This window comes from Labeo rohita, chromosome 12, assembly GCF_022985175.1.
Source record: "Labeo rohita strain BAU-BD-2019 chromosome 12, IGBB_LRoh.1.0, whole genome shotgun sequence".
Classification (NCBI taxonomy): Eukaryota; Metazoa; Chordata; class Actinopteri; order Cypriniformes; family Cyprinidae; genus Labeo; species Labeo rohita.
Window position 1 is genome coordinate 10,391,025 of NC_066880.1, and position 25,270 is coordinate 10,416,294.

At 35.3% G+C, this 25,270-nt stretch overlaps 2 protein-coding genes across 6 annotated transcripts; both read right to left on the minus strand.

The window, feature by feature from the left end:
• Positions 1–1,245: 1,245 nt before the first annotated feature.
• Positions 1,246–8,972, minus strand: LOC127174215 (5-hydroxytryptamine receptor 3A-like). The gene is made up of 10 exons (XM_051124549.1): positions 8,894–8,972; positions 6,115–6,224; positions 5,857–6,017; positions 5,720–5,764; positions 5,426–5,537; positions 5,110–5,277; positions 4,637–4,797; positions 2,424–2,631; positions 2,186–2,323; positions 1,246–2,112 (listed from the first exon to the last, which is right to left on the minus strand). Exons 2-10 carry the CDS (start codon positions 6,158–6,160, stop codon positions 1,808–1,810), a joined length of 1,344 nt encoding a protein of 447 aa, XP_050980506.1. The 5' UTR covers positions 6,161–6,224; positions 8,894–8,972; the 3' UTR covers positions 1,246–1,807.
• rnf157 (ring finger protein 157) lies at positions 6,634–24,857 on the minus strand. Of its 5 annotated transcripts, XM_051124546.1 has the most exons (20): positions 23,481–24,857; positions 22,148–22,266; positions 21,011–21,099; positions 19,782–19,928; positions 19,516–19,633; positions 19,294–19,360; positions 19,163–19,206; positions 18,387–18,434; positions 18,154–18,225; positions 17,361–17,520; positions 17,019–17,131; positions 16,289–16,524; positions 15,983–16,091; positions 15,710–15,818; positions 15,431–15,612; positions 13,730–13,795; positions 13,204–13,252; positions 12,375–12,494; positions 10,281–10,315; positions 9,719–9,847 (listed from the first exon to the last, which is right to left on the minus strand). In XM_051124546.1, exons 1-19 carry the CDS (start codon positions 23,566–23,568, stop codon positions 10,281–10,283), a joined length of 1,971 nt encoding a protein of 656 aa, XP_050980503.1. In that variant the 5' UTR covers positions 23,569–24,857; the 3' UTR covers positions 9,719–9,847. The 5 variants fall into 5 exon arrangements, 4 of the variants coding, with proteins under 4 accessions (XP_050980502.1, XP_050980504.1, XP_050980503.1 ...); XM_051124545.1 differs by lacking the exon at positions 10,281–10,315 and having other exon boundaries at positions 6,634–9,847; positions 23,481–24,856; XM_051124548.1 differs by lacking the exon at positions 12,375–12,494.
• Positions 24,858–25,270: the final 413 nt, after the last annotated feature.

The following is a 25,270-nucleotide window of genomic DNA, read 5'->3' on the forward strand; positions in this document are numbered from 1 at the left end:
TTGAAAAGGCCTAGCCAGAAACTTTGAAGTAGGTTGATGTTCGACCGTTTTCAGATAGAAATAGTTTTAATTTAGTATTTTTAAACCGTCCCCTTCACCATTTTACAAATAAATCCTAATCTAATTATGACAAACTACATATTGTTGGAAAGGTCTATGACTCCTAAATAAATATTTTACCACTCTTTTGTGTTACAAATTATGTAGGAAAAGTAATAGATTAATTAGGATAACAGGAGTTCTCACCTTTGTCACAAAAATACTTTCTTCATTGCCTTTTTACCTATCACGCAATATAACGCTTAAGATATTATATTTCATCTGAAAACTTAAAATCTCAAAATTCATAGTTTGAATCATTCATCCTTTACCATGGAAATTGTACATCAAAATCATATTACAAACTGTTCTTGTTCATGAATTATAAAAAAATAACTAGCTGATTTAGCAAATAAAATAATCTAATCAAAAAAAAAAAAAAAAAAAATGTAAAAACATATTATGTTAAATTTTGTTAAAATCTTAAATTTAGAAAAAAAAAATGCTATAGACCAACTGGTTAATAAAAAAGAAAGAAAAAGAAAAAAAAAACCACACACACAGCTAAAAACAGCCAAAACCAACATAAAAAAAATCTAAAAACAAACAAACAAACAAACAAACAAAAAAACAGCTGATTAAAATAAAAAAGTTGAAAACCAGCTGCTTTAGCAAAAAACAACCAAAAAATAGCTAAAACCAGTTAAAAAACAGTTGATTTAGGAAAACCAGCTGATTTAGCAAATAAAAAAATCTAATCAAAAAAAAAAAACATGTAAAAACATGAAAACCAGCTGCTTTAGCAAAAAACAACCAAAAAACAGCTAAAACCAGTTAAAAAAACAGTTGATTTAGGAAAACCATTCAATTTAGCAAGAACAGCTAAAACCAACTGATTTAGAAAAAAAGCTTAAAACCAGTTCATTTAGTGAAAACCGGCTAAAAACCAGCTAAAATGTACTTAAAAAAAACTTTTTTTTTTTTTTTTACATTTAAAACCAGCTGACTTAGCTAAAACAAACAAACAAAAAAACAATAAAACCAGTACATTTAACAAAACAGCAAAAAAACCATCTAAAACCAGTTAAAACCAGCTTTTTCCAGGTTTTAATCATCATTTTTAGAGAAAGCATAACCCAGACCAGTCTGAAAAGATATAGCAACTAACTTCAGAATAGTCTAAAGGTCTGAGCTGAGTTTGGTGGTTGTAGCTTGAAAGTTTAAAGCTACCAGTTTAACTTTTTGCATTTTGTTAAACATGGTTCCCTGCCAGTTCTCTCAGAGAGAATGTCTTAGATTTGTTTCAGTTTTTGTCACAATATTCTTCAGTGATTTACTAAAGCATGCTTTATTTTACAAAATATTAAGTAGTATTACAAAGCGCATATGGTGAGGTAGGCCAACAGGTGCAGGCCTGGTTCTTAAAAGGGTGGTTAATTTGTAACTTTATTTCAGCGTTGCTGATATATATATATATATATATATATATACACTGGATAAAGAACAATCATGCTTTCATGGATAGCCTATAGCAGAACATATATCATGCACTTCCCCGACAAAATAAACTTCTTTGTTTTCTTTCTCTGGATCATGGTTTCTACACTGGTGATTCTTTTTAGCTCTGTAGAAATGCATCAGAAAATCAATGAAATATAGGTGCAGCTCCTTCTACAGTGCTCTCAACAGGAAGAAAAAATGTATATAATACTGGTATGTAATGCAATATATGTAATATCAACCCCTAATTTAGCTTTCGAGTTTGAAGCTACTCAGCTTTCGACTCTTGAACGATGAAGACAAGAAAGAGAGAAACTGAGATTAGATAAACCGCAAAGAAAACCCTGTTAATACATTTGGCCAGTCCTAACCAGTAAATCTGATCAGTTTTGGCTTTTAAAGTATCAGGAACAAGAGTCTGTTTGATAGTCTGAAGCTCTTCTAGGATCAGCTGCAATAGCTGCACATCATTCATACTTTCTTTGCTGTATATTTCCTTCAACATCAGAGAGTCAAGGGGAGCTTCCACTCCAGAGTAACAGATGCAATCATTACTGTCTGTTTTCCGGTTATCTGAAAGAAAAATCCAGTCTAATGACCATAAAGTCAGAAACTTATCATTGTGATGTGCGAAAAATGTGTATACCTGTGTCAGAGTTGTGATCGTCAGGTCTCTGAACCTCCTTTGCGTCTTGTTCAGAGTTTATATTTATTAAGTATACCACCAAAATTGTCTCTAGAAGACTCAGCAACATGAAAGAAAAGATGACAACAACATACACAGCTGCACAAAACAGAAGAGGGAGTTTATATGAAACTGTATATGATATCTGTAATATATATCTATATTAAGAAAAATGTCCTTAAAATGAGTGATGTCTTACCTATCAGAGGACATCTGTGAGATTTGGATGGCAGAATGTCATTTAGGATAAGTAAAAGTACTGAGATCCCCAGTAGCACAGTCACTTTAAAGCACAATTTCTCCCCTCTATCTGGGATGAAAAAAGAAGCTAGGTCCAAAACGAGGAAAAACAATATAGGTAGCTGAAAATTGATGAAATGCATCAGGGGCATCCTTCTGAGTGAAATCTAAAGAGGAAAGATGAGGGAGGTGAGAAATCTAAGGCTCATCTCTGGAATGGAAAAAGAAATATTAGTCTATCCAAAAATGAAAATCTGTTCTTCTCACCCTCAGGCCATGCAATATATAGATGAGTTTGTTTCTTCATCAGAGCAAATTTGGAAAAATTTAGCATTACATCGTGTTTACACCGGACGCGAGCGGTGGGACACGACAAAATCCCATAATCACCGATGCTGTGCACTAGACGCGTCTCTGTGCGACGTGACATGACAAATCTCCAACAGTAAACTGCCTTGTTTTATTTATGACATACTAACACAAAGTTCAAATGATTTCCAACAGTCCGACACGACGCGACAACAGTTGCATCCGGTGTAAAGACGGTGTATCATTTGCTTACCAATGGTTCTTCTGGACGTTTTCACTGGAGAAAGCGTTATGCATTATAGACCTGTAAAACGCCTTAATGATGGATTTGTTTCTTACAAAAATGCAGCGTTTCACTTCACAAGACATGATAGACTGGAGTCATGTGGATTATAAAGGGTTGCACTTGTGTCACGATTTAGTCGCAGATGCAAATGCGCTGCCATATTGGCGATACTCTAATGTAAACAACAGCATGGATTGCACAGATAATGTACTACTGAATACTTAGTTCTGCTAATTTATGCTGTTTACACCACAGAAAAAAACATGTGGAAGCTGCTAAATCATATAGAGAAGAACTTAGTACGCAGAAAAGGGTGTAATATTTTGACAAACTTGGTAAAAGGTGGTAAAGATGCGATCAGTATTAAACAAAATATTATGCTAATATTTCACCTACCTAACCAGAAATTCTAAGAACAAACATGAATGTTGTCAATATTTTTGCCCTGGAAATCCTAGTTCAGTTTGGCCAACCACAAACGCCTTTTGTTCCTCAGACAGCTTTATGAACTCTTTTCCTTGATTTGTTATAACTTTTGGCAGTCTGTCAAATGGTTTTTCTGGCCCGACCAATTAGTACAGCCCTGCCTAAGATGGTTGGCTGGTTTTAGCTGGTCATCCAGGCTGGTCTTAGCTGGTCGGTAGGCTGGTTTTAGAGGGGCTTTGGCCACTTCCTTGGCTGGCCAGGCTGGTCTTAGCTGGTCAGGTTGGGAAACCAGCTTAAACCAGCCTGACCAGGCTGGGAGACCAACTAAAATCAGCTACTTCCAGCTAAAACCAGCTAAGACCAGCCAACCAGCCTAGGCTGGTTTTAGCAGTTTTTTACATAACATAAACATAAACATAAACATAACAATAAGTGACCATTTTCAGAAGCAATAATCAGCAAAATATGTGTTTCGTTCCGTTCAGTGGCATTGTTTACGTACAGTGCCACCAATATGGGCGTCTGATGACGTGTAGTGAAAAACTTGTTAAGTGGTGACATAATGCGTCCAACAAACGCACCAACGAATGTTGTTTCCGGGTCCAAACCCCAACTCACTGCACTTGAGAATACTATCTCAGCAGTCGTTTATGAGCACTGTTTATTCATATTAAACTTTTAAGCTAAATGTTTTTTTAAATTTACAGTGTACACTACAGTCTCTGTGCTCAGAGTGTCCCAAACACAAATAATTTTTATGTTTATTTATTTACATTCATATTTATATTTTCATTGTCTGGCTATCTGGGATTTCGGTATGAAATATTATAATTTCTTTTGGTAGTATTATCACCTTGTGAGTGCATAATTAGCACCGTTTGTTGTTTTCCCTTGTCATCTGATGAAAGCGTTTGGACCCGGAAGTCACGAGAGGTAACACGTGATTTCGGACTTATCTTATCTTTATTAGCTGTTTGAACTCTCATGAGGGCACCTATTCACTGCAGAGCATCCACTGGTGAGCAAGTGATGCAGCCTACTGTTACATTTCTCCAAACCTGTTCTGGGAAAAAAACGAACTCATCTACATCTTGGATGGCCTGAGGGTCAGTAAGTTTTCAGCATATTTTCATTTTTGGGTGAGTTAGTACCGTGTACTTTATCCTGTCATATGTTTCCCCCTCATAGCTTTCATTCTGGAGCGAGACGGATATGTTTAGGAACTCCCATTCTCCCATTGTTAATATGCTTTCTCGAGCTACCTTTGTCGCCTTTGACGAATTGGATGCAGGAATCAGCTTTATTTCTTTATCTGTTTCATATAAAGAAAACCAACTTGGTACAGTGTGACACTGAATGCGTGCAGGGATTTTTCAATGATGGAAAGCAACAGCATTAAGATACAATGATTAAAAATGATACATTATAAGTATATAAGATAAGAAGATAAGTGAAAGATACAAGTTTGAATGCACTAAAACTGTATAGCAATCATAGCAATTGTTTACAAAATATAAGACGATGCACAATATGTTGGTACCAATATTGGCTTGTCATATTAGTCAGATTTTAGTATCATGCATCCTTATTTGTAAGGAATATTTGCTTTTAAATGTGCACTCACCTGAGTAACTAATTGAAGACACTGTGATGTGGCACTTTTGGGTATCAAAAGGAAATTTGTGTACATTCATTATGCAGGTGCTGACAATTTTATGGTCGTCCTCCATCTTCACATTTCCATCATGAGTGATATACAAATATGGGTTCAGTGGTCCATCTTCCCTTTCTGCAATAAAACATGTTGATAAATTAAGTTTTCTACATGGCATGAAAAATGAGTTTTATCAAACAAAATAAAACCAGATAATACATTTTAGATTTTCTTCAATTAAGCAAAGTAAGAAAAAACTATCTAGATATATCATTTGAATATACTCACATCTCATGAACATAAAGGTCTGGTTTCCAAAGCATCTCTGTTGGCAAAGTAACACTTGTAATGTCACAGAAATCTTTAGGATCCCAAGAGATTCGTTCATTGTTCCAACTCTAAGTGAGCAAAACCAAATGCATGATTAAAAAAAGAAATTCCTATAAATATTAAAAAAAAATTCTACATATTTAAACAATAATTAATTTATTTCATAAAATTATTTATTTTTTTAATTATGCAGCATAATGCAAAAAATAATTCTAAAAACACATTTGTAGACTTCCTGTTTAACACTTACCATGCACATCCATAAAAGAGGTACAAAGATCCGAGATTTTTCAATCTGCAAAGTAAATATATATGTATATATATAAAATAGACAGAGAATAATGGTTCTTGAACACTTGAACATTTGTTGGCTGTTTGCAGTCATACCATAGAAAGGATGCCGTAGAGGTAAATATCAAAATACACAATGGTGGGGTGTGTCCAATCCAGTGCAGGACGGCAAGTTGTGAATTTTTCATTGTCTCTGGTAAGATTTAAATATTCCAGGACATCTTGCTCACTGCACACTTGTTTAGCGCACACTAAATCTGCAAGCCAGGAAATATATTAATACAGTTTTAGATGTCCAAAACATGAATTTTAGCCATGTGAAAGGAGTTCATTAATAACAAAAGCTTTACTCACCCACTAAAAAAAGTAGACAGATAACACAGACAGGAAAAGAACTCATATCCAACTCTCAGTGCGGGACCTCCTCTGGTTAGCAGACGACTGGTAACTGTCCCACTCATTGCCTGTGTTTATGTAACAGTACAAGATGAAAATGGATGGGAAATGAGCAATAATAGGGGATAACATCATTCCCCTGAGTGCCATAAAACATTTTTGTAGGATAATGAAGGCTATTGTTCCTCACAAATGTGATATTCTGCTGTCACTGATTTGTGTTGGTAAAGGGAATCTAACCTAATTTTTCCCTTTTACTAAATTTTCGCAATTACAAAGAAACAAAAATCTTGTTTTTAAGAAAAAGTTTATTGTGTTTTTGACATTTTGTAATCTTCATTCTACAAAAGTGAATTGATGCAACCCATTCCTCAAGTAGGTTTAGCTTAGAGTCACTCCTCTTGGTGCAGAAAGAGGACAGAACAAAAGCAATACAGATAATAAAACTAGAGAAAACCCCTTTGAAATGATCCATGCTTTACGCATGTTACTCCACAGATGTTTATCTCTGCAGGTAAATGTGACATTCTGCTGTAAAACATTCAATGCATGGCTAAGTTTATCTGTATTGCCTGCAGACAACAACGTGCTATTATGCAGCTGTATTGCTTTGTCTTGTGACTCGGTACCTGTTGCTTACACAGTGTGCAAGCTCAGTGCGGAAGGGCTAGACGTATAGTGCAAATGTAAAGGTGGAGGATTTCTATTTTCTGACTGCAACTACCATGCGCTTACCACATGCACCGCATTATCTGCTGTCAAGGGAAAATCTACTAGTGCATGTGTGATGTATACAATCCCGTTTGGAGAAATTTCACACCATTCATATACTACAGTAAACAACACATCGAACAGACTATTACAACGATAACAAGAGCTAAGCTAACATAAAAAAATAAAAAATAAACATTTTCCACACAAAGGAAAAGCTTCGTTGGTTCTCAAAGTACAATACATTTTAAGAGTTATAGAAGAGTAATAATCACTATTTGATTGTACTGTGAATCCTTCTTCATTCAGAAAGTCCAGACAAGTGCTAACAAAACAAGAAAATGAAGGAATTGTGGAAATGATCGTAAAAGGATAGTACACCAAAAAAAAAAAAAAAAAATTTTTCATTTACCCACCTTAAAGGATTAGTTCACTCACCTCCATGTCATCCATGATGTTCACGTCTTTCTTTCTTCAGTCGAAATTCTGGGGATTTTTCTCCATATAGTGAAAAAAAAAGTAGAAATTTATACTCTCTTAAACGAGAAGTCCACTTCCAGAACAAATATTTACAGATAATGTACTCACCCCCTTGTCATACAATATATTGTATTTTTTTTAATGAAAATAACAGATTGTTTCGATAAATAAGACCCTTCTTTCTCGGCTGGGATCGTTTACAACCGCATTTGGGATCGTTTGAAACCGTATTTAAACTGCATTTTGGAAGTTCAAACTCAGGACACCATATCAGTCCATTATATGGAGAAAAATGCTGAAATGTTTTCATCCAAAAACATAATTTCTTTACAACTGAGGAAAGAAAGACATGAACATCTTGGATGACAAGGGGGTGAGTACATTATCTGTAAATTTTTGTTCTGGAAGTAGACTTCTCCTTAAACACACTGTGTAATCAGTTGGAAAAGTCACGTGTGGTTAGATCTTCGTCTGTGCGTTTTGATTCAGAAATGTAGGGTGGGGTGAAAAACTCAAAATTTCATTTTCTCCTCCAACTTCAAAATCGTCCAACATCATTGTTTTACCTTTTTTGTAAAGGGCGTTTGACACATTCTTTGCACATTCTCTTTGTAAACACTGGCTTGGTGCTTCCACCTACATGTTGTGGATGCAGAGCTAGTGCAAGATGAGCATTTGTGGTTAAAAAGTATATCAATTTTTAATTTTTTTAGAAAAATGACCCATCGTTTTGCTAGACAAGACCCTTACTCCTCAGTTGGGAGCCGTTTGAAGCTGCATTGAAACTGCAATTTGGACCTTGATCAACCTGCTGATCTCCATTGAAGTCCACTATATGGAGAAAAATCCTGGAATGTTTTCCTCAAAAACGTAATTTCTTTTCGACTGAAGAAGGACACAAACATCTCAAATGATATACGGGTGAGTAAATTATCAGGAAATTTTAATTTATGGAGTGAACAAATCCTTTAAATGTCGTCTCAAACCTGTAAGGTTTCTTCTGTGGAACACAATCAAAGTCAGCGGGGTCCAATGTTATTTTGGGAATTTTCTTTTTGGTGACCTAAGAGAACCCATAGGTCAGTAGAAGATTTCTGTTAAGTAAAACAACCACTAACGTACCACTGTTAAAAACAAAGTGCAAGTTTAAACACTATGAATTTGGTTTGGCAGAACTGTCGAGAAACTAAAAGTTGTTGATTGTTTTTCAAGTTAGTGGCACACTTTTTAAAGTCTCACCTTCATTTTCACTGCAATAATGACTGTTGGAGCTCAGTAAACACTTTCATTTAAAGAACCCTATAGGAAAGTGCAACACTTTTCAAAAGGAATACATTACAAAAATCACTCGTATACCAATGTACCTGGCATAGTGCTCCAACAACACAACTCTGTAGAGCTACTTCAGCTTTGCTTCAAGTCTTGGATATAAACTGACTAACTGTAGCTTATGCTAGACTGTACTTCAGATGTGAACATGAACACATTAGTTTTTTTTAAACAGCACACAAAAAGCTTGACAGTAGCTTTATGACATTTAACATACCAGTAGCATTCTGAGTTACGACCACGGATGTGGACGTCACGGCCAAGTTTTCCCCAACATTTCCATTTCCTATACAAAGTGTTCGAAATGCTTGGTAGTAAGCAGTTCAGTAGCGTCTCCGTGGCCAGATGTGTAACGCAAGTTAGGCAGCTCAGTAGCTTTGTGTCTTTGTAACATGCAGGGCTGTACGTAGAGCTCAAAGTGAGCTGCAGCAAACTGACAAGGGCAGAAACGTGAGCAAATGTGTTATTGCTCTAAAGTTAATTTCATGACTGATTGTTATGATGCTCTTTTACATCTATCTTGGGCAGATTTTCAATAGTACAAGTTGAAATATTCAAATGTTCAGTGACATTACTGAGGAAAATCCCAAAGGATGTTGATTCAGATCAGCAGGATTTGATTATTATTTTTAAAAAGCATAGTCGCACAGCCTTGACACGAAATTTGACTGAAAAACAGAAACTAAGCTTGGATCAGAGGTTGGAGTCTTCATCATGTCCTCATTTTCCAGTCTTTTATCAGGAGAGCCTGCTTGAGTCATCTCTTCATTTGTACACATGAGGGGGTGAAGCGTTGGTGTAAACGTGGTGCTTTACACAAGTATCAACACCAAAAGAGCGCTAAAAACATGACATCTATCACAATGGAGAAGAGATACCACACAGTCAATTCTCCCTGGTTTGCATTTAGGATTTGATCCATGAGTAATTGGTGTGGGCACGAGTTTGGGTGGAGGTGGCATGAAGAAAGAGGCAGATATCCCTCTCAGGATTGGAGGATTGGTCTGTGACTGGGAGGATTGAGGATTTCACACAACTAGGGGTCCACGATGAGATTTATTCTTGGGGTTTGACGCCTCATTGGTGACCCCTTGCTCCTCAAGGTTAATGTTGCTGGTGGACGCATGGTGAGGATCCCGTCCGTGACGATAGACGTCGAGGTATAACAGACCTAATGGACAGGATGGGAAGAGTCCATGTGAGAAGACACAAATTAAATTTGAGTGGGTTTAATGTAGGGTAAATTAAAGATGGGATTGTGGAAATGTGATTTAGAAAAAAACGCCTCACTAATCCTTTTCCCCAATTTGGAGCATCTCTTGGAGATCAATGGTTTTTGCTTCAAACTTTTTGCCTGAAATGTCCATCATGCAAACCAAGACACTTTTATCCATTGTTCTCCAAGATTTCTGTGAACTGAAATGTCCCTTATTGAATATTCACCATGCATCCTAAGTAAATGATGAAAAGGCTCTTTTAACCCTCAGAGGTCAAAAGGCAGATCCATAAAGAATCCCACTGATGATAACAGTGAATGGCATAAAGACTGAAACTTCTTTGTGAATCCATGACCTCTGTGCATTGGCTTTTAACTTGCTCCGTACCTATTCCTCAATGTGAACAGGACACGAGTCCTCATCTGTCCATTCCACAGACATCCAGGAAGATAGAGAGAAAGAGAGATGGGAAATGATGGAAGGAAAACCAGAGACAGAAAAGAGAGAGAACACAGCACATTTACAGCACATCAAGAGAATCAACCAGTCATCCACAGAAAATGAAAGTCAGATTGAGAGAGAGAGGATAAGCTTGGTGCTTAGTGATAATGAGAGAAGATGATAGGGTCCTTTTGAAGAGAAAACTGCACTTTCACTGAAATTTTTTATCTTTAATGACCAGGATGTTCGATTTTTAAGTGCCTATTCAAAAAAGCATATTTCATTTTCTCCCTAAAAGCAAGACTTGAATGGGCACATTACTTATAGTGAACACAAACAGTATATGGACACTTAAGTAGCACTTAAAAAGTATAAATGTCATTGGATTAAATAAAAATATAAAACCACATGGCATACTTTTGCATTCTGCAAAAATTAAAGATTTCTAAACTGGCTTTCAAGGACCCTCAAGGGGCCACAAACAGTCAGTGAAAAAAAGTGTAAAAATGCAAAAAGACAAATAAATGCCTATTATATTAAATTATATTGTGAAAAGTGAAAACTTTTTGAATTAGAAGATCAGGATAAACGTAACTTATTTTTTGTTCTGGGAAACATGTAGGTATCTTCTGTAGCATCTTAAGGACAGTACTAAATGAAAATAACAGAGATTTATAGGCAAAGTAAGAAAAAACAGCAGGCAGTTTAACTGTTCAGGACAAACCAGGGACTCATGAACTAATATTAAAAAAAAAAAAAAACGCTGTGGATCATTCAGGTAACAACACAGTATTAAGAATCAAGTGTATATAAACTTTTGAACATGGTCATTTTTATAAATTCAACTATTATTTTCTCTTGTGGACTATATGTAAACGTCTTTAATGTGAAATATTATATTCAGGTCAGTACTAAATAAAAAGTAACATGCATTTTGTATGATCCCTTTTATTTTGTTAAAATAATTAACATTTTGCAGATTCTGCAACTTTTGACTATTAATTTTATATTATATTAATTTTTATATTATATTATATTATATTATATTATATTATAATCATTTTAAAACATGTTTTAATGTTAAACATGGATTAATCACTATTGTTTTATTTTATTGAAAAATACTGTCAACTTAATAAAAAATTACATATTTTCAGATAACATTTTACACATGTTGATAATATTATTTATAATTTAAACTGGTCCTTATATACAAAAATACAAATTTTAGAAAGGCGGTGTCTTGTAAGGGGATCATCACGTCCAGGGTCTGTGATATCAAAAAATGCAATGACATTTTGACACTTTTAAAGGGACAGTTCACCCAAAAATAAAAATCCTGTCATTAATTACCCTCACGTCATTCCAAACCTGTAAGACCTTCATTCATCTTCAGAACAAAAATTAAGATATTTTTGAAGAAATATGTGTAATTTGTGAACAAAGGATGAGGGTGAGCAATTAATGACAGAATTGTAATTTTTGGGTAACCTATCCCTTTAAGTATAGCTTATGTGTCCAAATACTTTTTGGGCTGACTGTATATTTTGGACTGAGTAGTAACCACGATGAATAAAAATATGACGATGATGAATCCTGTTTTACTATCATGTGAAAAGCTTAATTTTTGTCCTTCCAGAGAGAATGCTTTCTCTGGATGACAGTAACCAAGAGTTGGGTGTTAACAGAATATGCTGGCAAAAGAGGGAGGATGAGCAAAGAATGAACGGATGAACGTAGAAATGAAGGGAGACGCAAAGCTACTTTGAGCTGGCAGACACTGAACATGAACTTAGCATAATTAGTATGACCCAGAGAGATAGAAACAAGTCATACATGATATAAACTCACACATACACATAAACACACACAAAGGGCATGGCCATTGTACCAATTAACGCTACACAAAATTAGAGCAGGGTCAAAGTAAGGACGTGCATGAGCAGAGAAAGCCAATAGTGATTTAGAGCCAGCTGCTGTTTTAAAAGGGACACCTTGAAACGCCTCACCCAAGTCCATGTTCGAGAGGTTGCCACTCACCAGCGAATCGGCCGTCAGGAGGCTGCTCATTGTCCAGGCCTGTCATACAGTGGGTGTCAGACTGCCCCTGATTGTTATTGTCAAACTCTGGACAAGGCACCTCGCTCCTCCTGCGCCCACCTGCAAGCGAGGTCAGAGGTCAAACAAGAGCAGCCGAGGCAGGGCAGAGCAGCCGAGTGGAGTACAGCAGTGAGGGGTCAGAGCGATGGGGCGCAGGATGCTACTCGGCAGCCATTTATTGATGGCTTCGGTTGATGGATGCACACATACTCATGTGAGAGCGAGCGGATGCGATCGGCGCGTGCACGAGAACACAACTGACAAACACTTTGACTCACATTAGTAAGCATACAACACATTAAATAAGAAACAGATGAAAAACGCCTGTGCAAAATGCCAATTAGTTACAAAAGCAAAACCTGAATTCCTTAAACTAGCTTTATCATCAAACTATTTTTTTAAAATGAACAATTAGCAGCTCAAAAGAATATATAGCATTAGTACAGATGCACACCTGGCATAATAAATAATAAAATAATAGGCAGAAAGCTGGATACTTAATTAAATTCAGATGCTAAATGTGCTTGTATTTTATTAAATAAAACATGAAATTCAAACTACATTTGCCTCAAATGAGTCATGTGATATTTATAAATATATAGTGAGCGACCTTTGGCCCACCTCCAAACACAAGATATTCATCAAGCATGTGCGTAGGCAGTTTTACAAGCTCTTGTAGATGAAGTACCACCTACATTGCAGTGTTTTTCTCCTTAATCTAGTGTACATTGTTGTAATAAGTACAGCCAGTAGTTGAGGTTACAATTACCATGTTCTTTGGTGGGAGATGCACAATCTTCCTCAGTCACGTCATTTCCCTAAGGAAGAAAATACAGAGCTGAATTAATAGGATTATTAATAGACAACAAATAGCTGGGTTTAAAGGAATAGTGCACCCAAAAATAAAAATTCAATCATTAATTATTCACCCCCAAACCCGTTCCAAACCCGTAAGACCTTCGTTCATCTTCGGGAACACAAATTGAGATATTTTTGATGAAAATTGAAATGTACAGAAACATAGTAAGGATATCATTAAATAGTCCATGGACACATGTCACATTGACTATTTTAATGATGTCCTTACTACCTTTCTGGGCCATGAACGTGGTAGTTGCATTGCTGTCTATGCAGGGTCAGAAAACTCTCGGATTTAATAAAAAAAACTTCACTTACGTCCTGAAGATAATTGATGGTTTACAGGTGGGGAATGACATGAGGGTGAGTAATTAATGACAAAATTTTCATTTTTGGGCGAACTATCCCTTTAAGGTGTTTTGCTATGAATGTTTCACCTCCGAATCCTGTTCTTCAAGAATGGCAGCCACAAAGTTGTGCCCTTTTGCCTCGTTGGGGATTTCCTGCGGACACATGTAAATATGGTCTCTGTAAGACACAATATATGATTTGCAGGAACAGCAAATGTTTGAATGTTTGAGCAATGGTGATAGTTATAGCTATAGAAAATTTTGGTTACAGTGTTCTGATGACTTCCAGACTCCAGACTTGTTTTTTTAAACAAATTATTAGAGATTGCATTTACAGAGACCAATTTTCAAGCCAATGAAAAAGGTAATGCAAATGTATTTATATAGCAAATTTTGTACAAAATACAAATTTTATTTTTTTTTTACACAAATTTTCATACAAATACGAAAAATAAATATACTAAATTGTATTTGAAATGCATTTATTTTATGCTAAGTATACTACAGACATATTTACATATTTATGTACTTACATATATTACTTTTTTACTAGGGAACATGCATAAGAAATAGTTTAAAGTTCAGCATAACTATTATGTCTTTACTGTGGACTTTTCTTCTGATTGTGATATTTTATTTTTTTATATTTAACTACTTTAAACCACTTTCAAAATTGAAAAGCAAGTGCTCAACCAGCTATAGAGGTTTAAAACATCTATGTTTCAACTCTAGAAATAGTGCAACACTCACTCTTAAACATAAATTTAACTTTATTTCTTTAAAAAGAAGAACATCGTCTACTATGGAAGCCTGTTTCCGCCATGAATAAAAAATAAAAAAGATAATTGTGACTTTTTAACTTTTTCCCCCAGCATTGTGAGATATAAACTCGCAATTGCGTTATAATAAAGTCACAATTGCGAGCTTAAACCGCAATTCTAAGAAATAAAGTCACAATTTTGAGAAATAAAGTCAGAATCAAAAGATATAAACTAACAATTCTGACTTTTTTTCTCAGAATTGTGAATTTGCATCTCACAATTGTGACTTTTTTTCTCAGAATTGTGAGATATAAACTCCTAATTCTGAGAACATATCAGTCTTTCTTCCTCTCAAAATTTATATCAAAATTTTATATCTCAGAATTCTGAGATACAAACACACAATTGCAAAAATAGTCAGAATTTAAATTTTTTATCTTGCAATTCTGACTTTATTTCTTGCAATTGTGAGTTTATATCATGCAATTCTGAGGAAAAAAGTCATAACTGTGACTATATCTCGCAATTCTGACTTTATAACTTGCAATTGCTAGTTTATATTTTGCAGTTTTACCAACTGCAGAGTATGGAAGCTCATTTCCGCTACTGAATTAAAAATAAACGAAAGTAATGGCTACTTTTTTATCTCACAGTTCTGACTTTTTTACTCAAAATTGCATGATACAAACTCCCGATTTTGACTATTTCTCAGAATTGCAGCTTTATTTCTGAGAAAAGCGAGTTTATATATCACAGTTCTGACTTAATAACATGCAATTGCTTGTTTATATCTAAATTCTGAGAAAAAAAAAGTCAGAATTGCGAGTTTGTATCACAATTCTGAGAAAAAAGTCAGAATTGCAAGACGTAAACTCACAATTGCATGAAAAAAGTTAGAATTGTGAGGTAAAAAGTAGCAATTACCTTTTTTTTATAAACACTATAATATCAGCTTGAACTAAAGCATCTGAAAATAACAAACAAAAGTAACAAACTGTCCTTTTTCTAAGCCTTCTAACTGCCTTACCTCACCCTCATGTTGGGAAGGTGCTCGGCTCTCTGCTGGGGTCTCTGCGGCCTCCTCTCCCTCGGCACCAGCCATGTAGGATCCGGACATTGAAGAGAGTGTGTCGGTGCTAATCTGAGAGTGCTGGCTATGAGAGGACGCCATTGACATCACAGACTGGGCCAAGCTGCTGCTTACCGGGTCTGAACAGGACCGGAAGTGAACAGAAGGACAAACCAATGTAAATGAGTGAGGTTTGATGTGTGTTTCAGTGAGTTAGATATAGCTGTAATGCTGTACCCTCTGGGGAGGTGATTGTGGATGAGAGAGGGGTCCCATTGCAGGAGGACTGATCTATGGCCCCTGAGGATGACAGGGTGATGTTGTCACTTTCAGGGGTCACTCCAGACTGCAGCAGAACACACAATACAACAATCACACTCAGGCTAATGTTGTATTATATATAATCATCACTAGTGGATAGTGTATAATCAATGCAAAAACTATTACTGACCCTAAAATTTTGAATGGAAAAATATATGAAAATATGTATAAATACTGTAATGCTTGTACCTCTTGCTGTTCGACATGCAGTTTTCTCCTACACGTTTGCACTTCAGACTCACTGCATGACTTCTCGTCCTCCTCCTCAGGCAGCACTGAAGAATTCTGGGAGAGGGATCTAGAGAGTCCCCAGAACACACGATTAGCAACGACTCATTTATCTGCTTCCCAAGCCCATAATTTAACCTTCAAGAAAAGCTATAATGTGACTGGAAACAACACCCAGCAAATGTTTTGTAGACATTAAATAACACATTTTTTTACAGAAATACTGAAATACTATACTATTCGATCCTTCAGTTAGGGTTTACTCACTTGGAGCCAGTCTTCTTGTGTTTCACATTCTGGCTGGAGTTGACAGAGTGTTCTAGCGGAGAGAGCGAGCGCGCGGGCGTGTGGTGGCTATCACTGCCATATGTGGGCGTAGATCCAGAAACATGGCCCCTGGTGAGGCCCTGAAGTGGCGGAGCAGATGGCGACGGGTTCAGGGGCCCGTTCAAGGCCTCCAACAGGGACACAGCTTCATAGCCTGGTGGGATGTGCTCTGATGCCTGTAGTAAACATACATGTGGCTGTGAACAACAGTACAGTTTAGAAGTGTCACAACATTTTCGTATTTTTGTATGAATAGACGGTGCATGATTCACTCACCTTCAAGCCATTCTAGATGTATATGACTTTTTTCTTTCAGATGAACACAAGTGGAGTTATATTAAAAAATGTCCTGGCACTTCCAAGCTTTATAATGGCAGTGAATGGCTGTTGAGATTCAATAGTGCAATAGAAGTCCTATAAAGTGTATCCATCCATCATAAAAAGTACTCCACACCCATTCACTGCCATTATAAAGCTTGCAAAAGCAAGGACGTTTTTTTAATATAACTCCAATTGTATTCATCTAAAAGAAGAAAGTCATATACACCTAGGATGGCTTAAGGTTGAGTAAATCATGGGGTAATTTTCATTTTTGGGTGAACTGTCCCTTTATATATTTGTTCTAGATAAAGTTCTGTTTGAACATTGTGAACCAAACATAGTGTGTTACCGAGTGCTCCTCTGAATCTGACGTCTGTGAGGTGATGACAGGGTTGAATCCAGTAGGTGTGAGTGGGCTCAGTTTTTTCCTCATCGCTCGAATTTGAAGGAGGGCACGAAACGCTATAGGAATTAAAAGGAGAAATATGAAATGAGCCAATAAATACAAAATTAGAATAAAAAAACATATGAATAAACAAATTATATTAAAACAAACTAGTGTCAGTATGTCTAGTTTTGTATTCAATGAAATATCCATCACAACACTATAAATGCCAATATAATCTAAGCAAAATTAAATTTCAATCAGAGAGTCCTGTTAAATGAGTTTGGTACAGGGGTTGGTGCTTACGCAGTCGACAGATGGGGCAACAGTTGGCCTGGTAGCGCAGTGTGTCTGCGCAGGCGTTGCACAGGCACAGGTGTCTGCAGGGCAGGATAAGTGTGTCCCGCACGTCCGACAAACACACCACACATTCAGCGCTGTTGTCGCTAATCTCATCTTCAGCCACCTGTAAATGTGAGTGTGTCGTTTTTTTGATACTCATTAATGAATAAATGCTTAGAAGTAACAGATGCTGTCCTTTTAAACTGATATGGAGAGAGTAGAAGCAACTATATTACAGTGAAGAATAAAGTTTATTAAACAGTTTACTATATGTGACCCTGAATCACAAAACCAGTCATAAGTAGCTTGGGTATAAATGTAGCAATAGCCAACAATACATTGTATGGGTCAAAATTATTCATTTTTCTTTTATGCCAAAAATCATTAGGATATTAAGTAAAGATCATGTTCCATAAAAATATTTTGTAAATTTTCTTACTGTAAATATATCAAACTTAATTTTGATTAGTAATACGCATTGCTAAGAAATTCATCTGGACAACTTTAAAGGCGATTTTTGTGCACCCTCAGATTCTAGACTGTTAAATAGTTGTATCTCCGCCAAATATCCTAACAAACCATACATCAATGGAAAGCTTATTTATTCAGCTTTCTGATTATGTATAAATCTCAATTTCATAAGTGACTCTTATGACTGATTTTGTGGTCCAGGGTCACATATTAATCATTTTGGTCATTTAAATCATTCTACTGTCTTTGATTCTGATTCATTTTGTGAATGTAGATGATGACTTACCTTTGATTCTTGACTGTTGTATTTGTTCTCTATACCGTAGATCTCTTGCAACAGGTAACTGACACCATCCACCTAAGATAAAATCATGAGAAGCTTAAAAGGTTTACTGGAAATTTGCCACTTAGAAAAATCAAAGATTTTTATATTACAAAAGCCATTTAATATGAGCTGACCTTTTTGTAAGATATAAGATAGCTGTGCGTTTTTCACATAAATAGTAAGAGGGCCCTTACCACTTGTTTCTGTTTCAAAGGTTTTACACAGTAACTTCCATCCATATGCTAGGAGAAAAACACAGCAACATTATGTTATCAATAATCGTCACAGTAAATTTATTTTTGTTAAATAAACATAACATGTTTTAATTACGCTAGTAATATTATTTAATATTATTTAATATTTTAATACACTTTTTTACATTTACATAGATATTTGGAAATGTGTAACACTGCATACATGGAAAATTTTGCAAATTCTTACATTTCTAAATATAGAGTACTTTTTAAAAGTTTGGGGTCAGTATAATTTTTTAAAGGGAATTTAATAATTTTATACTGCAAGTACACTGCTTCAAGAAATTATCTTTCAATTAAATGCTGTTAAGAATCCAGAAAAAAATGCATCATGGTTTCCACAAGAATATTAAGCAGCGCAACTGATTTCAACATTAATAATAATAAGAAATGTTTTTTGAGCATCAAATCAACATATAAGAAGGATTGATAGATTATGTTATGCTGAAGACCTTGAGTAATGGCTGCTGAAAATTCAGCTTTGCATCACAGGAATAAAATTACATTTTAAAATATATTAAAATAGAAAGTAGTTACTTTAATTGTAATAAAATTTCACAATATTGCTGGTTTTACTGTATTTTTGATCAAATAAATGAAGCATTTGTGAGCATTGGAAATTTCTTCAAAGATATTTTTAAAAAAAACAAAAGATTTGAGCATTAGTGTACAAAAATACAAAACATTTTCTTTTTTATAAAAAAAAAAAATCATACCTTCTCAAAGGTTGCAAGAAGAACATGGGAGTGTCCTAAATGCTCTGCACAAACAACAAACCAATACATTTGTATATATATTTCCATATGAATTTTTACATATATATTATATCCAGTTACATCAAACTCACCATCTCCCTCGTCCACTACTGCTTGTACAACCATGGGGTAGATGTCTTTATCCATGTCAAACAAAAGCTGTGTAACAATAAACCACATTGCTAGATTTAACATGCATTTGCTCGATTATTTCTTTAATAAAACAGATTAAGACTAATTCAGTCTGACCTATTTTAACCTCTCTTCAAAAAAAAGCAAAATCACTGACACAAAAGGTCATAGCTAGCTGTTACCTCCTCATCTGCCCACTCTGATAAGTTGACGTAATGAGAGGGCAGACAGAACTGTTGGCAGACGCCACGTTTGAAATGCACCGTCTCTGACTGCAGAGAGCTGTCCTGCGGCAAGTATCTGTCAACAACACACAATATAACCCAAGCTTTGATGTCATTTCCCAACTTGCCACTCTCTGATCAACTGGTAAAGGCTGAGTTTGAAGTGTTTGCTTAATAAATAATAATAAAAGGAAAACTCAAGGTGTGTCTAATGCTCAACTTACATTGGCACACCATTGTGAAACTCTTCAATGGCTTGGTAGTATATAGTGATGGCAACTTGTGTGTCGGCATCAAAGGTAAACTCAATATTATAGCAGCTGTGGCTTTTCCCAACTTCCTGTCCAGGCAGCTTCATGTCTTCACTACATCTGCAATCAAAATTACAAACTTTACTAAGATTTCAGCAACAAATGTTAATGCACTGAAAGATAAATAATATATTTAATAAATGCATCAGGTTTTGTTCACAAGTGACAAAAAAGAGTGTAAAAACAAATATCTGACTATAAAATAAATATATATATACATATATATATATATTTACATATTTTTTGTGGCTTTTGGCCCATGTCTTTTAGCTTTGAGGTAGGGGTCAACTGATTATTGGCGCCGATATTAAGCATTTTTATGGTTATCGGTATTGGTCATTTTCAAAACCGATTACCAAAAAAAATATTTATTTTAGATATATTGTATTATTATTTCGATATATGTATAGTTAAATATTTTTGTGGCTTTTGGCCCATGTCTTTTAGCTTTGAGGTAGGGGTCAACTGATTATTGGCGCCGATATTAAGCATTTTTATGGTTATCGGTATTGGTCATTTTCAAAACCGATTGCCGAAAAAAATATTTATTTTAGATATATTGTATTATTATTTCGATATATGTATAGTTAAATATTTTTGTGGCTTTTGGCCCATGTCTTTTAGCTTTGAGATAGGGGTCGACCGATTATTGGTGCCGATAGTAAGCCTTTTTAGTGTTAGCGGTATCTGTCATTGTCAAAACCAATTTTTGATATATACATATTTATTTTACGTATTAAAAAAATACGATAAAATCATTTATAAGTATTTAAATAATTTTTTTGTCAGATATATATATATATACATATGTTTGGCCAATTGGTGCCGATATTAAGCCTTTTTCAAATTTTCAAAATTTCATTTTCAAAACCGATTACCGATAAAATAATTTAAAAGCATTTAAAGAAAATTTTTGTTTTGTCTTTTGTTCTTAATTTTGCCATTTATTTTTATTTTTACATCAGACATATATATATCGGTTATATATCAAAATATCGGTTATAGGTCTACTTGATCTGTAATGATCAATATTCTTCCCAAATGTGCTGTTTTATCAAATACTTAGACACAGGAACTCATCACATGATTTCTATAAGAGCTCTATCAGGTGTACTAACAATGTTTCCCATGAAAAATCTCACCTGACAAGTCGCAGAGTGTCTTTACGGATGTTGATGAGACTGCGGAGAGTCTTGACTGGCTCATGTGGAGGGGGAGCATTGTACGGGAACTACAAATCACAGTCAGTGAGTCAGTAGTGAGCGTAAAGTTATTGATTATAATATTTTTAGAAGCACTTTGTTCTGTTTTATCCGCTCACATGTCTGATACACACAAAGGATGTTGCAAAAAAATGAAAAATAATCTGGAAACAGAACCACATCACAATGAAGGTGATGTACACTGATCTCCAAACAAGCCGTTGTGCTGATTCATGTGTGTGTGTGAGTCTGCCCTGGAAAAATGCAATGCACAAACATGCCCATGTGCCAGAGAGTCATCAAGAGTGTGTTCGTGTGTGGGTCAACACTGGGTGAGCCTGTCACCTCCCCTTCCCCCTCCCCGGAGTTCAGACTGAATGTGGCTCTCTGTATTACTTGCGGTAAGCTGTCGCTTAAATCCACAGCATCGCTAGCCTGTCTGCTCAGAGACAGGCCTAGCAGCTAATGCATACAGTGTAAATAAAAGACCAACCGCATACAAAAATACATGTATGGTTTCATAAAAGCACACATACATATCAGAAAGATCTGGATAAAGCTTCCACCAACATATAGTAATTTACATTTTCCTACCTTTAATATTCAATTAAAGTAGTGTAGTGAGTAGCGAAGTAGTGAGTCAGAATTACAAGTAAAATATCTGTTTTAAAGAAAATATAAATAAATAATATTCTAATATAAATGTTTATATGTATATTGCATATGCATGAATTTATATGAATTCTTCCTCTTCTTTTTATTATTGTTATTATTATGAAAATAGGTTTAAATAATTCATTTAAAAATGTCTTTAAATTGTTAATATAAAATATTATAAAATACTTCAAATTATACATCATATACAAATGCAACTTTTTTTTTAATCATGAATTTTAAAATATCTGTGATTAATATCTAACCAAGTAAAAATGAGTCATGAGGCATATTGTTGTCGATCATCTCTGAAAATGAGATCACACAAGGTAAAATCAATGAACAGAGCATGACCTCCTATAAAAATCAGTCAAAAATGGCTGCATCTAATCTATGTTACCAGGAAATGAAATGCAATCTTACCACAACTGGTCTGTTGCCTAGGAAGTTGAGGTCAGTATTTTCACCAAAGAGGTAGCCTTCAGGATGAGTTGAGTCAAACTTTTCTCCTCCCATAATAAAATGGCTAGCAAAATAACTTCCTGCATGACAACGAACAGATTAAGTGTTACAGATATTGAACAATATGTATATGTACATTTGTCACAACTATGACTTGTAAGTGCACATCTAGTCAGTGTTTTGCACATCAGCTTGATTGTAAATGTACCGAACCATATCTCAACACTATAAAACACACAAAAATGTTTTACATGATTGCATAATGGGGTAAAAACAACTGGACTGGTTTTATTATATTTCGTTATTTCATCCTAATTAACCTGACAACTGCATTACACCAACACCAAGTCATTTTAACAAGAGATCAGTTAGAATTATCTCTTTTAATAGATAACAGATGCACATTTAAATTTTTAGTGACAAGCAGACTAATAAATGGTTTTAAAAACAGATATAGATGCAAACACCTACACTCTTCCCACCAAGACAAATGAAAGGTTTCAGAATGAAAATGAAGACGGATAAAGCAGACTAGAGAACCAATAGATTAAAGAAAGACAAGCTCAAGGGCAGACAGAGGATAGCAACCGCCATGGGAAGACACAAGGGTAGATAGATGAACAAGCTTGAAACTGGAGCAGAAGCTAGCAAGAATCAGGCACAAGTCCCAAGCTGCACATATAGACTATCTGGTTACTTGTGGTTAACACACTGACATTCATCATCTCATTTGCATGTCTTCTAAAACTAACATGATGACTGCTGCGTTTTCTAAACATACAGGAAAATACTGTTATCTAAAAATCAAATAGTCACAATAAATTCTTTTTACACACAACGGGCATGCTTGCTTCAGATCAGTTTATTGCTGTGTACAAAATCATCCAAGACATTTGTTCTAATTATAGTGCATTTCGGTAGACTGTAGACACTGCACTACTGGAATGATGAGCCGTATATCAATATAAAGACAAGCATCTATGGGCCTACTCTGTCTCTCAGAGACAGACTTGCTGACCAAGACACAGTGGGTGGTGGCCCAGGCCCTCTGGAGTTCAACTGAACAGAAGGACCCTCTCAATTTAATTGCAAGGAGAAGCAAGAAAAATATTTAACAAAATTCCACAAGCCAATTTTATGGTAAATGGCCATTTTTACATATAATATATATTAAATACATATATATGTAGTTACATAGATAATATAGTAAATATAATATAAAAGGAATAAGCACAATATTTTAATATAATATAATATAATATATTATAATATAAAATAATATATATTTTCTTACCGGATTTAGGTGGGTATCTGTAAACAGAATTGGATGGTATATCGACCTCCTCCACTCCTGCATTCTGTCGGCTTGTCAAAGCTCCCATTTCCACTAGCTATGAATTGAAATAACACTAAACGATTGCAAACCTACTGCTGCTGCGTCTCCTTTTGCCCGAACATCTCCTTCTTCACGCAAAGACCCGTTTTTTGCTCTTCGCTTTTATATTTTTGGCTATGCACAGGATTAGTTGGTGCTCTTAATGCCCTGTAAGCTCCGCACAGACTCCCTCGTTGTTTTGTCTGCAGACACAAGCTGCTTTTTGCGTCCTGCAGACTGTAGCCCTATTATAAGGCTGTCTCTGCCTCCGTGGTCGGCATCCTTGGCTAAGTTGCGAAGCGGAGTGAGGTGCTGTCTATATGACACAGTTTCTCGGCATGTTTATCATCACCATCCCTGTATCCTCTGTTCTCCGAGCGCTTGAGCGATGGGATGCAGATGCGTATCAGTGATGTAGAAACAGAATAAGAAAATAGAACGGCAGTGGGTATTAAGCGCATTCTGTAAATGGGCGTGGCTTAGAGGCCCGGATGTTGCTTCTAATTAATATGTAATTAGATGCATATTTAAAAAACATGACATTTTCTAAAAATAACGGTTATAACAAGTTTCCTTTTATGTTTATTAATATTATATCACTTCCAATTACTATTTCTTTACTTTTCTGTCAACATTACTATGGTAAACACGCCTGCTAAAGTAGCACACGCATGTGTCAACTGTTACTTTTCTCTGCGCTGATGAGGATAGACCAATCACAGTCGTTTGCGGGTCGACGATAATGATTTTTAAAAATCGATTGCTTTCACGGATTTGCATTTATATATCATGTACCAATCTTTCTACTCAATACGGTTAAAATACTATAGTTTAGGTATACAAAGATCTCCAGTAAAACAATAAAAACGTACTTAGATTTGAATGAAGCTCAATGGAGTATTAAGCTCTCTGAACCGCCAGGCGCCCCCTGTTGGAAGTCTGCATTATGTTTCAACAGAAAGCCATTTCAGCTAGTAAGATTTGCTGCTCAATGATCAGTGCTGTATTACTGTCCTCAGAAGCGCTATTGGCCACCCCTGACGTCAGGCTTAAATCCAGACTTGAGGTTTTGCGCAGTACAAACACATCCTGCCTCGCCAAACGTGACCTTCCCCGAATTTTTGGATGTGATTCTCTGCAGTGCAGTAAGGGAGCCTCAACTGGTGTTCATTTAGTGGCCCGTTGTGTCACTGAGCTTTGTTTTAATTGACAGTGAAATTTAGATATATTCTCTTATAAATATATTCCTCTCTCTGTATATAGCAATCTCTTCTGCTCACCAAGCCTGCATTTATTTTTCTAAAATACAGCAAAAGCAGTAATATTGTGAAATATTTGTACTATTTAAAATAACTGCTTTCTATTTGAATATATTTTAAAATGTAATTTACTACAAAGCTTGATCATCAGTGTCACACAACCCTTCAGAAATCATTCTAATATGCTGATTTGTTGTTTAAGAAACATTTATTATTATTATTATTATCAATATTTAAAACACTTTATATATTTTTTCAGAATTCTTTGATGAATAGAAAGATCCAAAGATTAGCATTTATCTAAAATATATATATATATATATACTTTTGTAACATCATACAAATACCATTCAAAAGCTTGGAGTCAGTATATATATATTTTTTTATTTTATTTTATTATATATGAATACTTTTGTTTAGCAAGGATGCTAAATTGATCAAAAAGAATGA